The sequence below is a fragment of the Lemur catta genome, chromosome 2 (genome assembly GCF_020740605.2).
Source record: "Lemur catta isolate mLemCat1 chromosome 2, mLemCat1.pri, whole genome shotgun sequence".
In the NCBI taxonomy this organism is placed as follows: Eukaryota; Metazoa; Chordata; class Mammalia; order Primates; family Lemuridae; genus Lemur; species Lemur catta.
The window spans coordinates 21926479-21942378 of record NC_059129.1 but is presented as its reverse complement, the minus strand read 5'-3'; the positions used below and the strand labels follow the sequence as shown (position 1 = coordinate 21942378).

The window sequence follows — 15900 nt, the reverse complement described above, 5'->3', positions numbered from 1 at the left end:
CAGAGAATCAAGACATCAAGACAGCGTCTGCACCCTCGGCCCCAGGGAGGCGTGCAAAGAAAATAGCCAAGTAGAGACCCCGTTTCCTACACGTGGCCAGGAGACTGTCTCCCTGGTGGTATCAGCCAGCCGCTGGCCCAGCTGTTCCCCACCCTCAGGGCACTGGCAGGTCACCTGAGGGGACAGCACCCCCCTTCTTCTGTTGTGCACTAGGGGATGTTGACAGTGGTCTTGAGTCTTGATTGTGTCATGTTCCTGCTGGCGAGATGGGGGCGTGGGGCCCTCACGGAGCTCTGGGACACAAGCCCAGCTGGCACCAGCAACACTCCAGTGACATCCAGCCCTGGGCCCGGGGCCGAGGGGCTGCTCACTTACAGCTCAGCCATCTGTGGCAGGATCGTGGGGGCTGGGGGCACTGCCACATCTGGGCTCTAAGTTTTCCAAAGTAGTTCAAACTATTTTCATTTAGCCAAAAAAGATAAAGCAAAGCAATGACAATTAAAAGAAACGTTTCCAGAAAACCTGTTAAGGCTAAAAGCTGGCCTTGGATCAGGGTGGGGCAGCAGCGCCAGCTGTCAAGAAGTAGCGGGTGGCTGGCGGGGGCAAGAGGACACGTGGAGGGACTGTCCCGGCGTGCACAGCGACGCCTGGTGTGCACGAGGTAAGTCAGGACCTTGTTTTCTCAGAGCTGTTTCGCTTTATTTGGAGACAGTGTTGCGTTTCATCTTTCCCATGTACAAAGCTGAACAAGTAATAAAAAGGCACCTGGAGACAGCAAAGACGCATTCATTTCATGTGACATATCTTAAAAAAAGATAAAAAGATTTAAAAAATACTCTGGTTAACAATGCACACTTCCTACATAACACGCAGTTCTGCAAACGCCGTCTTAGTTCCTCCTGTTACGTGAAGGTGGCCGTGTGCTGAGTGTCCCCCGGAGGGACCTGCTCGCTGGGGGCTGGCGCGGTGGCTGCCAGCCTCGGGGGAGGCCTCCTGCTCCTGCACTGTCAGGTGTAAAGGAAGGAAGGAAGGAAGAAAGAAAAGCCCCGAATATTTCACCACTGGGATGACAGGGAACGCAACAGCTGGGCCCCCCGGGGTCAGAGGGCGCCCCCTTAGCACGGCTGCCCCGACGGCAGGAACCTCGGAGCTGACTCCTGGCCTGGACGCTGCTGAGTAGAATATTTCAGAGACGGATGGAGCCGGGTCCACGAGCCAGAGCCTGGGTAGGAACGCTTGCTCTCCACACCCCAGAAGACGTCCCGAGTTGGAGAATGTGAGCCGCTGGTTCTCCGGAAGAGGAGGTAGAAGGAGAAGGGGCGGCCGAGGGGTGGCCCTGCGATCTCACTGGACCCTCCGCTCCCCTCTCCCCCCGCAGCCTTCCCGGCTGGTCTTTCAGACGGAGAAGCCCAGGCTGGGCAGGTCTGGGACCCTGCCAGGCCCCAGCGGTGCCAAGCCATTGCACCAGTGAAATACACCTTCTCTTAAAAAGAAAAGAAAAAGAAAGAAACCTGCTTCCTGCAGCGATGTTACAAAAAGCCATTAAAAAAACCTTTCTAATTGAAATCTAGTGTTCACAAGTAGGTAAAACCATCACTTATCAGAATTTTTTTTTTTTTTAAAACAAAAACTTCAGCTCAGTTATTGGAGTTGATTGTCTTAACAAAAATAGACTCCGGAGTGTTCGCATCCGATCTACCCTGATAGAGGCGCCGCGCTCACACGAAGGAGGAGAAGCCGGTGAGCGGAGTCCGCGCGCCGGGGGCCGCGGGGGTGTAGACGCCGCCCGCGCTCTGCGTGGTGACCACCGTGTGCAGGTGCGGCCCCGCCTCGGCCCCCGCCACCGCCTCGTACCTGTGCGGCGCCGGGGCTCGGCCCTGGGGCCGGCGCTTCCACGAGTTGTAGTAGGTGGGGGTCGCTCATGTAGTGGTTGACGAAGGAGTGCTTGGGCAGCGCGTCCTCGTAGTCCGAGTCGGTGGCCTGCGGGGAGAGGGCAGCGTGAGCGAGAGCGGCGGCGGGGCCCTGGGAGGGCACAGGGGCGCGGGAGGCAGGCCCATTGGCGCCACTGCGGTGGGCACATGCCAGCTCTTTCCTGCCGTCTCAGCCCCTCCCCAACCCCAGGCCTCCCACACGGGCGCAAGGAGAGCCAACCTCCTGTCTGGCCCCAGGCGCAGAGCTGGGCTCCCCACCCGGGAGATGCTATACCGCGTCCCCGCCCCACGACAGGCCCACCCGGCCGCAGGGGCCGCTCTGTCTGCAGAACACGAACGACCCATAGGCGGGAAACAGAGTGGCGTCCTCAGCTTGCCTGAGATCAAGATTCAGGCTCAGCTACAGCCCAAAGAGAAAGGATGCTCAAGGGGAGGGGAGGGGAGGGATGCAGCCTCTGTCGCCTCCCTTAAAAGTGACAGTGTCACGTCCCGTCCACCGAGACATCCGTGGGGAGGGCACCGAGAAATGGCGCCGCCTGGATGAGCCAGAATGTCTAACGCGTCTGCCTCCCGCCACCAGGTGCTGAGCGGCCTCGTCCCTCAACACACGACCATGAAAAAACCACATCAGGCATCGCACTGATGTTTGAAGATCAGTCCCTTTGAGGGTTTTTTCTTTTCATAAAATAAATCAGTAGCTTCCATTAAGAACACTGAGCTCACATGTTTTCTGCGTTCATTTTCTTAAAGCAAAACGCTATGGTTTTTTTTTTTTTTTTTTTGACTTTCGGGTTGATTTGAAATCACTGGAAGGATTGCTAAGGGAGAAAACGGATGCTGAAACGGAGTTTTCCCAAGTGGGTGGAGGGCTCCTGGTCTCCCGGACAGGTGCCACATCCTCCCAGACAGGCTGAAACACCCTGGGACCCCCACCCTGAGGGTCCTGGGAGCTTCCTGAGCTTGTAGGGGAGCCACCTGGTGGGGACAAAACCCGGCTGGCTGGTCCAGGCGCTGCCTCGGGACCAACACTGAGACACATCCCAGATCCCTGAAAACACAGCAGGTTCCTCACTGCCCCCGAGGGGACGGTACAGAGGGCCATGGACACGTTATAGATGCCAGACATGGGTCTGTGAACACAGTGGCCGGCCTTCAAAGCTCAAGGAGGGAACAGGACGTTGCGGTGGGTATAGCCCAGCATTTCAAGGTACCTGCCGGGTGGGCAGGACCCAGCTTGGGGACCAGGAGCATTTTGCTGCCACCAGGCTGGGCACTGCAGTGCAACATGTGGGTGTCTCCACACCTTAGGATGAGAGGCTGTGGCCCCAGTTACAGTGCCTCTTTCAGAATGAAAATACTCTCAAAGGCAAAATGCAACACCAGGTCCCCCGCTGTGTGAGCAGCAGCCTCTAGGCAGGGCGGGGCAGGGAAAGGCACCAGGCCTGCATCCCGTCATTTTACAGGGTACATTCCGAGACGCAGTAAAACCAGAGGGTCCCTCGGTGCTACAAGCGATGTTACTGCCGGCTGCTCTCCATCATCTGGTAGTCGGAGAGTGAATTACCCACATCAGCGCCCAGGCGGGAAGCTCTGATCCGTGAACTGCCCTGCGCCCGGGGAGCAGCGTCTGTCCTAGAAGCCTGGAAGAGCAGTCGCCTCCAGGCTGTGCAGAAACCCCTCGCAAACATAGGGGGAGCCGGAGATGCTTGGGATTTTCGGACGCAGGCTGAAAATCTAGCTCTAACTGGGATATTTACATGAAAGTAACGGCAAGACATAGACTGGGGACTTTCCAGGACATTAAGTGTAAACTGTTTGCATTATGGCACAGTAAGCTGTCAGCCACTGCATTACACCTGGGGTCCCTCTGCTTCTTACTTCTTACAGACACTCGGAGCTAAGAGTGGCTTCTCCTGACACCGCCCAGGGGCAAGAGCCAGCTTCTCCACAAGCCATGACAGTGATCAGCAGCATCGCAGCTCCCTCCTTAGTGAATGCCGGTGACACACCAGACTGATGCATTTGCACAATCTTGGCAACTGCCCATGATCCTATGCTGTGGGCGTTATTCCCATTTCATGGAGGAAGAAGCGAGGCTGTGAGACAGGCCGGGTGGGAGCTGGTGCCTGAGCCCCTTACCCGCCGTGGGTTTGGCGCCCCAGCAGACATGGAACTGACCTCGGCTGTGGCGTCCCCTTCGCTTGAGTGGAGCAGGTCCACAGCCCCAGTTCCTGATTCCAAAGCCCACGGTGCTCTGAAAATCAAGAGCTTTTCCTATAACTCATTTGGGGAGGAGCCTGATCTGACTTGTGCCAATTTAGCAGCTGATCTTGAGCTGAACGGATGTGGGCTATTTAGTGTGAATGTTCTCATGGTTTGCTGCAGAAATACCAACGTGTTTGATCATGGGGTGCTGGCCCAACCCTCCTGGAGAAGGGACATAATATACGACATATTCCCAAACCTGAGAAACACTAAATTTGTAAACATATCTGGCCTTGAGGGTTTCAGTTAAGAGATCAGGGATCTGTATTTGTGGCTGCTGTTTAAGATTTATTCTTTATCTGTTTTCTAGAGGCCTAGAGGTGGATTACAAGGTAAAGCTCTGTGCAAACTAGGACAGGAAGAAAAGAGAACAAAGATCATCTGAGAGAAGCCAAAGGAGGCTGTTATCAGCCCCTGAATTGGGTTTGTCACTTCTTGAGACGTTGACTTTGAATCCAAATTTCCTAAAGCTAAGGAAAAAGGCCACATACTGAAATACATCGAAGGTATCACTTTTCTCATAAGAAATGCACACAACAGCTGGGAATGGATGACAGCAATTTAGTTCTAGGTTTCACAGACTGGGGTTAGGGTTCATTATCATCTGAAGATGAAATAGAAGGTTTATGACTTTCACCCTCTTCAGACTGTATCCCCAGGTGCTCTGGGATCCTCCCCGTCCAACCCCCCTCCCATGAGGGACACTCAAGTGGAAAAACGTGAGAAGCAGTCACTGGATTCAGTTTCCTTATATGCTTCTGAAAGAACTGGGACCCACAAATGCAAGTGACCTTTTCAGGGTCATAGAGGCTGGGGCCAGAATGGGGCCAGACCTAGCACTGGTATCTCAGCCAAAGGAGGCAGAAATAAAGCTTTTTTAGTAACAGACAGGGGACATCTCCAACCTGGCCCTATGGAAGGTAGAGAAACAGTATTTATAGGGGTGGGTCTTATATTGATCTGAGTGGTGGAAAAATTGTCAAATTCGTGGGAACGCGTGTTTTTGATTCTGTCTCAGTAAACCTGTGTAGCATCCACTTGGTGACCCTTGGGGCATCTCTGCCCTCCTTATAGGCTTGCCCAGCCCCTCCTCCTGCAGCTGGAAGGCTGTAGAAAAGTGGGGTTCAAGACCAGGTCGGGGGTAGGTGCAGTCTGGAAAGGACTGCTGACTTCTTGCAGGAATCTGAATTTCTAAGCGTATGTCTAGAACTGTTTAGAGAATGAATGTAACATATGTCCCACACCTGTATATGTTCATGTGACTCGTAAAATACCATTTCATTCAAGACTTTTTAGTAGGTATATATTATGTGCTTCCTCAACCAAAGATCTAAAAGTCCTATAATAATATTGTGGTTGCCTGGCTAGCTCAGTTGGTAGAGCATGAGACTCTTAAAAGTCCTATAATACCAAGAGAAGGTTCTATGACAAATGTGGGTGCTGAGAAGGGGTCCAGGCAGGAGACACAAATTGGGAGTGGCTGTCCAGCTCAGTGTTTGTGTCTGGGACTTGACCCCTTCTTTGAAGGAAGTAATTCTTTCCAGGTGGGCTGAATGGCTCACCTCTCAGAAAACAGTGATTGGCTAATGGGTGAGCATGTGACTTAAGCTCTGCCAATCAGCATCTTGCCCTGGGATTTTTCACATTGCATCTGGAAGGGAAGAATTCTTTGTGTGGGGAATAAAGCTGGGAGGCTGTAAGCCCGTGCTCACAAACCCAGCCAAATGATTCTAAAAGCCCAATTTGAGAGAACAAACCATTGTGCAGAAAGAAGCAGAAAGAAGAGACAAAGAGAGGCTTTCTTTGCTTCTTGTTCTTTGTTTAGGGAGAAGTGGGAATGCACCTTGGGCATATGACAAAGAAGTGTCAGGCAGAGGGAAGTAAACCTCAAAGGAAATCAGGCAGGGGGATGGGGAGGAGGGGATGGGCAAAAACCTACCTAATGGGTACAGGGAATACTATCTGGGTGACAGGCACACTTTTAACCCTTACTCAAGCATTACAAAAGTGATCCTTGTAACCAAAAACATTTGTACCCCCATAATACTCTGAAATAAAAAAAAAAATGTGTCAGGCAGAGTTAGAGCTAAAAGCCCGGTTTCTTGGCTCCTGCTCAGACCTTGCCGTTGCCTGCTGGAGAAAGCACAGTGTTAAAATACCATTCTTCCTCCTGCTGCCTGCTGTTTATTATTTATATGATATTATTATTTTTTAATGAGGATGTATTTTAGAGACTTAGAATTATTGACAAAAAGGAACTGCTGCAGGGTCTTTTTTTTTTTTTTTTTTTGGTAAGTTTCCTGTGTGATGTGAAGTAGCGATGTGTGTTGGTTTCCTGGGAAACCGCAGAAGACAGAATGTGACTGGATGCAGCGTCAGACCAACTGTGAGAGTTTCTAAAGGTGCACAGATGCCTGGGAAGCAGCTAATAGAGATAATCTCAACACTTTGGGTATTATACTGGCAAGATGAAAGACTCAAATATTATTAAGGAATTAATTGGGTACAAGGGGTTGGTCTAAGTTGGTTGGAGCAGGAGGGAGTCTGAAAACTGTTTCTTTGGGTTTCGAAAACAATTTTTAACATGTGATTTGAACAATAGTCCTGATATCATTCATAAGCAGCTGTGTGATGAAATGGTGAAAAACTCTCTTATTTCTAACCAGAGAAACAGAAAGAACCACAGCACGTGCCACGTGCCACTCGGGCATAATTTAGAGCAGCTCCGATCAGTGACCTGGGAACCAATTGGCAGCATTCTGACTTTATCAATATTTCTGAAAATGGTTAAAAAATACCCTGGGGAAAAAACGATGGCATCGCTATTTTCTTAGCGAAATATTAGCTTCTCGGTAGAGTTTTTCTAGCAGAGACTGTGTAGGGTTTATGACTTCTTATGCCCTGGGTGTAAGGCAGTGTGCTGGAAGGGTGGGCAGGAAAAGCCTGCCCCAGGCCACGGGTTTAAACTGCATCCACTCTGTAGCAAACCACTGGCTTGAACCCAGGGCAAAGAATGTACATTACTCTTTATCCCTAATATCCCAGTTTGTAATGTATGTAAATCTATAAGCTGCCTTCAGTAGGGAGGATAAACATCTTAAACCCACATCTAAATCCAAGTCCCTTATTAGACAGTCCTGTTGGAAAACTGGTGTTACAGCTTTTGGGTTTATTCTACTGCTGAGCAAGCTGAGTCTGTTCCCTCTGACACCTGCTTCTCCCGCGAAGGGCCTTATCTACAGGTCTGTGACTTGATTCTGTTTCTGTAAATTTGGAGTTAAGGAACCAAGCCAGAAGCCCACATTTGTTACTAATCTCCTCTGAATATAAGAATTATTAGTCACGAAGGAAAAAAAATACTTCTGGAATGGCAGTGTGACGAGCACAGCAGACCTTTCCCCAGTGGAACAATGATTTAACAGGTAAAAATTATTTTATAAACAACCATCTATTTTATAAATAACCATCTAAAGTCTTTGGAAATGGTGCTAAAGCCCTATAGCAAATGGAAAAAGATTTATGTAAGAAAATCTACTAAATCTCACTGAGAAGAGTGAGAGTCTGGGGCATTGGAGCCATGATTTACTGTCCCACCCCCACCCCCAGCTTAGTGTGACAGAAACTCCACCTGGGCAGATGGCCAAAAAGACAGGGGTCCTGGTCTAGGAATTTGGTTTAATCTGGGGAGGAAAGCTGCCAGCATCTCTCATCCACCTTCCCTCCTTCCCCACCCCAGCTCCACGCTGAAGAAGCTTTGTTCCAGGGAGGTACGGCCAAGAGAACTGGGGCTGCCTTCCCTCACCCTGCCTTCACGTGTAGGCTGGGAGGTCTACACCAAGTGCAGCAGGCAGAGAATATTGGCCCCGATTGTCCCACTCCAGCTCACTTGTAGGGAAGAAGTTCCACACCGGGAGGAGTAAGCTCAGAAGACCAGGAGCTAACATCTCAACCCAGTGCCCCACTTGCGTAGCAGGTGTGTCACTACGGATGAAGAGAACCACTGTCCCCACCTCCAGCTTTGGTGCCCTGACACAGAGATCCTGCACAAGGGGAAAAGATAGTCTATTAGAACAGGGAGCTCCCCAGATCTGCCTAAGGAGAACGACTTTATTTGGAGCAAAGCATGCCTAAGCACATTGTTGAAAAGATTGGAGACTTCGGGGGTGAGAAATTAAGAGGAAGCTGGTAGTTCCATGACAGCAACAAGTGAAGCAGTAAACCAGCTAGAAGTTTAAACAGAGAGAGCCAAGTAAAGGTACAGCTAGGGCTAAGAAGTCTCTTAGGGTCAGAACAAGCATCAAAAATTGTCAGCATGTGGCTACTGCAAAAGGGATGGACTGTAATTGGATCAGAGTGTGGAGTAATTTATGGCCCAGGGCACTTGAAAGATAATAAAGCTAGCAAGTACTGGTGGTTAACTGCTGGGCATAATGCCAATAGTGTGACGCCATCCAGAACCTTAATGGGGACAGTCAAAGAGAGCCCGACTGAAACCAGTCATCCCTGGTAGGCAGGGAGATGCTACATATGTCTAAGGCTGCATCCTCTGAGGAGTGACGTCAGAGCATACACACTACAGGGGAAAGAGACTTCACTGAGCTAGTCCTGCCAAATCTTGAAACAAATAAATAAGCAAACAACAACAATTTTCAAAGGGGCATGCATAGCAGTATTCAGAGTTGCTACAGTATATTATCTAAAATTATCTGTTTCCAAAAAAAAAAAAAAAAAACTACAGGAAAGTGCAATGCATACATAGGAAAAAAAGCAGGCAGCCTCTGAGGGGGCCCAAATGTTGAACTAAGCAGGCAAAGACTTCAAAGGCTGCTATTATAATTATGTTTAAAGAACTAAAGGAAACCATGTTTAAAGAATAAAAGGAAGGTATGATGATGGCACTGTTGTACCAAGTAGAGAATATCAATAAAGAGATAGAAACTGGGAAGCTATAGAGTTGAAAATTAAATAACAAAATTAAAAATTCATTAGATGGGTTCAACAGTAGATTTGAGCTGGCAGAGAAAAGAATCAGTATATTTGAAGACAGATTGATAGAGATTATGTAATCAAAAAGAAAGAAAGAAAGAAAAAATTAAAACAAAAGAACAGAAAAACATGAGACAGCACTAAGTGCACCAACATATGTGTAATAAAAGTACCAGAATAACAGGAGAAAGAGAAAGAAACAAAAAAATACTGGAAGTAATAACAATGTAGAATTTCCCAAATTTGAGAAAAAGCATTAATCTATACATTCCACAAGCTCAGTAAACTGAAAATAAGATAAATGCAAAGAGATTCACACCCATACATTTCATAGTCAAAATTTTGAAAGACAAAGACAAACTCTTGAAACCAACAAGAGAAAATGAACTTATCATGTACCAGGGAACTCAAATAATATTACAATTGACTTCTAACCAGAGGGAATGGAGGACAGAAGACAATGCAGTAACATTCAAAGAGTGAAAGAAAAGTATTAACCAAGCATCTTAAACCCATTAAAAGTATTTTCAAAAATAAAGGTGAGATAATGACATTCCCAAATAAAAACTGAGGAAAAATTCAATGCTAAGCAGACCCTCCTTACAATAAATACTAAAGGTAACAGCTTTTGTGGCTGTCAATAAATAAATAAGAAAGAAAGAAAGAAAAGAAAAGAAATACTAAAGGAAGATTAACAGGTTGAAAGCAACTCATACCAGGCAGTAATTCAAATCCATATGAAAAAACAAAAGCACCAATAAAGGTAATTACATAGATAATTATATACGACAGTATAATTACATATTTCTTCTCTTCTCTTATCTGATTTAAAAAGAATTGCATAAGACATTGTGTATATAATTATATTTTGGGGCCTATAATCTGTAGAAATGTAATATATTTTAACAGTAACAGTACAAAGGAGGCCGTGGAGTAAGGAAATGACACTCAATGATAACTTGAAGCCACAGGAAAAAAATGAAGAGGACTAGAAATAATAAATATGAAGGCAAAACTGACAAACTCTCTAAATATTAATATCTGCTATATCCTCTTTCTTTTCTCAATTTCTTTAAAAGACATACAATTCTATAAAGTAATAATTATAAAAATGCATTCTTGAGTTTTTAACATATACAGACATAATATGTATAATACTAGCACAAAAAGAAGGGGTGGGGATATAGCTATATAGGAGTAAACTTTCTATATGTCACTGAAATTCAGTATAAATGTGAAGTAGATACTGGTCCTAGAGCAAGTCACTAACAAAAATAAATATATATAGTGAAAGCAAAAACAAGGAAATTAAAATGTATACTAGAAAAATCCATTTAACAAAAAATAAGATAATGAGAGAAAAATAGGGAAATAAAGAGATAAGACACATAGAAGAGAAATATCAAAATGGCAGACATAAAAGCTATCTCAGCAGTAATTACATTAAATATGAATGGATTAGGCCAGGCGTGGTGGCTCATGTCTGTAATCCTACCACTTTGGGAGGCTGAGGTGGGAGGATCATTTGAGGTCAGGAATTCAAGACTAGTCTGAGCAAGAGCGAGACCCTGTCTCTACAAAAAATAGACAAATTAGCTGGGTGTGATTGTGTGGACCTGTAGTCCCAGCTACTCAAGAGGCTGAGGCAGGACAATTGCTTGAGCCCAGTAGTTTAAGGCTGCAATGAGCTATGAGGATGCCACTGTACTGCAGCCCAGGTGACAGAGTGAGACCCTGTCTCAAAAAAAAAAAAAAATGAATGGATTAAACAATCCAACCAAAAGGCAGAGATGGGCAGAGTGATTACAATAACATTATCTAACTATATGCTGCCTACGAGAGATACATTTTGAATTCAGACAAAAATATGTTGAAAATGAACAGATAGAAATGATATACCATGTAAACTGTAACCAAAAGAGAATTGGAATAGCTTTGCTAATATGAGACAAAACAGACTTTAAGACAAAAAATGTTAGCAGAGCCAAAGAGGGGCATCTTATACTGATAAAAGGGCAAATCCATTCAGAAGTTATAACAATTGTAAATGTATATGTACCTAACAACAGAAGCCCAAATACATGAAATTAAAACTGACAGAATTGAAGTGAGAGATAGACAATTCAACAATAATAGTTAGAGATTCAATACATTGATGAATGGAACAACCAGGCAGAAGATCAAACATGTAGAAGTCTGAAACAATATTATAAATCAAGTAGGTCTAACAGACATGTGCAGAACACTACACCCAATAACAGCAGAATACAGTAAGTAAATTTAAAAGAACTAAAAATATACGAAGTATGTTTCTTAAGCACAATAGGATACAATTAGAAATAGATAATAGAAAAAAATTTGGGAAATTCACAAATAAAAGGAAATTTATAACACACTCCTAAATAACCAATGTATCAAAGTAGAAATTACAAAAGAAATTTAAGAATACTTTGAAATAAGTGAAATAAAAACCACCATACATTAAGACTTACTGAATTCAGCTAACCCAGTGCTTAGAGGGAAATTTTTAGCTATACAGTCCTATATTTCCAAAAAGAAAGATCTCAAATCAACATTCTAAATTGCCAACTTAAGAGACTGAAAGAAAAAGAGCAAACTACACCCAAAGCAAGTAGGAGAAAGAAAATAATAAAGATTAGAGTAGAAATAAATAAAATAGAAAGCAGAAAAATAACAGAGAAAAATCAATAAAACTATAAGATAGTTCTCTGCAAAAATTAACAAACTGCCAAAACTTTAACCAGGAACAAGAGAGAGAAATTTATTATTAAATCAAATTATTAAATCAGAAATGAATTAGGGGATATTACTACTGACCTCACAGAAATGAAGGATTATAAGCAACTATAAGCAATTATATCTCAACAAATTAGATTATTGAGATAAGAACAAATTCCTAGAAAGACACAAATGATTGACACTGACCTAAAAAATAAAAACAGAAAAATGGAATAATCAATGGAATAACCAATAAAGAGATAGAACTAGTAATTAACAATGTCCCACTAAGGAAAGCCCAGGACGAGATGGCTTCCCTGGTGAATTCTAAGAAACAGAAGAATTAATATCAATTGAGGAAGAAATATTTCCCAAATCATTTTCTATGAGGCCATTCTATATTACCCTAATATAAAAACCAAACAAAGACATGTAAGAAAAGTAAACTCCAGACCTATATCCCTTATAAATATAGATACAAAAATCCTCAACAAAACTCTTGCAAATTCAAGCCAGCAACACATAAAAAGGATTATACGCTATGACCAACTGTGATTTATCCCAGGAATGCAAGGTCGATTTAACATCCAAACATTAATTGGTGTAACATACCATATTAATAGAATAAAGGACAAACCCCACCTCAACATCACAGAAAAACCATTTGAAAAAATCCAGCACCTTTTAAGAATACAAACACTCACCGAACTCAACCAGATAAAGGGCACATTATTCACTAGCCAAAAGGTAGAAACAACCCAATGCAGAAAAAGGCTCACAGAGCAGGCCTGAGGTCACTAGCCGTAGAAAGGCCTGCCTCCACTGATGACCCTTGGTTGGCATCTGTGTACTTGATTGGTAAAAATTTCCTTACACTGACATAAAGTTTCCCTAAATTGTAAGAGTGGCTCACTGTGCCTAAACCGTGCAACGTGGTTTATGCCAAACCCATGCCTTCCTTCTGGGAGTGTGGAATGTTGGTGCGTGCCAGGCAGAGGATGCCCACGTGACCTCCCAGTAAAAGCGCTAGACGCTGAGCTTCTCAGCAGCAGCGACAGTGCAGCCCACGGCTTGCACTAAGCTCAAGGCTACGGCACGAGCTGTGGCAGACAGCAACGCACACCGTGTTCCGTGCTTGCGCCTGACTTTGCCTGTGCACTTTCCCCTTTGTCGACTTTGCTTTGTATTCCTTCACTCTGATAAATCTGAGTCATGAGGACGACTAGATGCTGAGTTTTGTGAGTCCTTCTAGTGAACTGTTGGACTTGTGAGTGACCTTGGGGGTCCCAGACGCAAACTTAAGTGTTCATCAACGGATGAATAGATTTTAAAAATGTGGTATTTCCATACAATGGAATATTTTCCATGGCCATAAAAAGGAATGAGTACTAACATAGTCCACAACAGGGATGACCCTGAAAACATTATGCTGACTGCAATAAGCCAGGCACAAAAGGCCACATACTGCGTGATTCCATCATATGAGATCCCCAGAACAGGCAAATCTATAGAGACAGAAAGTGGACCAGTGTTGCCAGGGTTTGGGGGGAGAGGAAAATGAGAGGTGACTGGCAATGGTTAGGGGCTTCCTTTTAGAGTGATGGAAGTGTTCCAAAGTTGATTGTGGAGATGGTTGCAAAACTCTGTGAATATACTAAAAACCATGGAATTGTATGCTACAAATGGGAGAATTATGTGGTATGTGAATTATAACTCAATAAAGCATTTTTTTAATAGAAAAAGATCCTGACCAGAGTGGAGCTGGGGGCTTGGTGGGACGCCAGCGTGAATTTGGGAGCCTTCCCAAATCCCCTCAGGCACTTGGCCTGCATTCCTTTAGACCCACACAAAGAAAAATACATTTACCTTCCAAGAAAACAAATGCGAAAATATGTTGAGAAAATACATGTTTATTTCACATGAATGGAGAAATTCTGGACTGAGGGCGGATTTAAAAACAAACAAAGCTGCTATGGTTTGTATAAGGTTTGTTTGGCCCTATCAAGTCTCATGTGGGATCTAATGAGAGGTGTTTGAGTCACGGGGACAGATCCCTCATGAATGGCTTGGTGCCCCCCATCCTCACGGTAATGACTGAGTTCTCACTCTATTAGTTCCTGAGAAAGCTGGTTGTTAAAAGGATCCTGGCTCCTCTCTCCCCACTCTCTCCCCATGGGATCTCTGCAGACACCAGCTTCTTTTGTTCTCTGCCATGAGTGGAAGAAGCCTGAGGCCCTCTGCAGAAGCAGATGCTGGTGCCTTGCTTCTTTTACAATCTGCAGAACTGTGAGCCCAATAAACCTCTTTATAAATGACACAGCCTCATGTATTCCTTTATCACAACACAAATGGACCAAGACAAAAACAAAAGAGAACCAGTGACATACACAAGTTGATCACTTGGTAAAAGTGGTTCAAACTCCAGAAAACCATTGTGCTAAGTTAAATAAGCCAGTCACAAAAGACAACATATTGCATGATATATTTAGATGAAATGTCCATCGTAGGCAAATCTGTAGAGGCAGAAAGTAGATTAGTGGTTGCCACAGGCCAGGGTTGGCTGGGTAGGGGAGTAGGAATGGTTTTAGGGGGTTAGAGCGTGATGGCTAATTGGTACAGCGTGTCTTTTTGGGGTGATGAAAATGTTCTAAAATTGACTATGGTGATGGTTGCACAACTCTGTGAATACACTAAAAACCATCAAATTGTGTACTTCAAATGGATGACTCACAGGGTATGTGAATTATCTCTCAATCCAGCTATTTAAAATAGTGGTTCAAAGTGAACGTTACCGTCTGAGCTGGCTCTTCCCAAATGATCTAAGTCCCCTAGGTCCCTCCATTGGGATCCCATGAATATTTAGTGCCTGCAAATCTCCTAAATTCATAAGCTTCAAAGATAGGATGAAGCAAGATTATATAGCAAAGAACTCTCTAGAAAAGAAAGGCCATGCTTTATCTGCCTGAGAACCCAGGGAGCACACGATGGTCCACGTCCAGGCACAGGGATTCTTAGCTGGGTCTCCTGGGATCCTAGGTGGAGGGGTCTATGAGAGCCTTCAGGGGGTTGTAAGTGAAATTCTGCATGTAGGTGGAGGAGTCTACGCCTTCCATCAGCTTCCCGAGGGAGTCCATGACCCAAACCCGGTAGGAACCTCGAGGCACACTTGGGGGAACCACAGAGATGCCCTTTCCTCCCAGCACAGGACTTGCCAGGCGAGAGCAGGGCAGCTGGGCCTAGCCACGCAGCCTGCGGTGCAGCAACCCAGTTCTGGTGGGAAGATGGAACTTGGAGCCAGACGCTCAGGGCTGCGTCTCCAGTGCTGCTCACTAGTGAGGGTCCTGGCAAGACAGTCCAAGAACTCTTTTGGCCTTGGCTGTGTTTTCTACTACATGAGGATCATAACATTCCATTCGGTTTGGATTCCTCATCCCCCTCGTGCCTTCCCCCTCCCCAACACTCACCTCCCTACCTCCTCCCACCTCTGTGTGTGTGTGTTTGTATTAACGTTCAGGTATGTGTGTGTAGGCATGTGTGTATGTTTATGTGTGTGTGTTTATATTTATGTATGTATATATTGTATGTCTATATATGTGCATATGCATGTAGTATGTATGCATGTGTGTGATGTGTACTGGTGTTTATATATATGTAGGGTGAATGTGTGTTTGTATTTAGGTATGTATGTATGTGTGTCAGTGTATTTATGTATATGTGTGTATTTCATGTAGTACGTGTGTGGTATGTACATGTGTGTATGTATATATGTGAGCATATTTATGTGTGTGCATTTATGTATATATGTTTTAGGTCTGTATATCTGTATACATGTGTGTATTGTCGTCTGTATGTATTTAGGTATGTATGTGGGCATATGGGTATGTATGTGTATATATGTGTGTATTCCGGTGTGCATGTATATATGTGTGTGTGCATGTGCATGTGTGTATTTATGCATGCACGTATATGCCCAGTTGAA

At 44.8% G+C, this 15900-nt stretch overlaps 1 protein-coding gene across 1 annotated transcript in view; it reads right to left on the bottom strand.

Annotated features, from left to right (window-relative positions):
* Positions 1 to 677: 677 nt before the first annotated feature.
* The window catches only part of SDK1 (sidekick cell adhesion molecule 1), an 858579-nt gene continuing 843356 nt past the window's right edge, over positions 678 to 15900 (bottom strand). The window contains 2 exon segments of the mRNA XM_045541236.1: positions 678 to 1913; positions 1915 to 1980. Of these exon segments, the coding sequence (XP_045397192.1) occupies positions 1719 to 1913; positions 1915 to 1980 (261 nt within the window). The 3' untranslated portion in view covers positions 678 to 1718.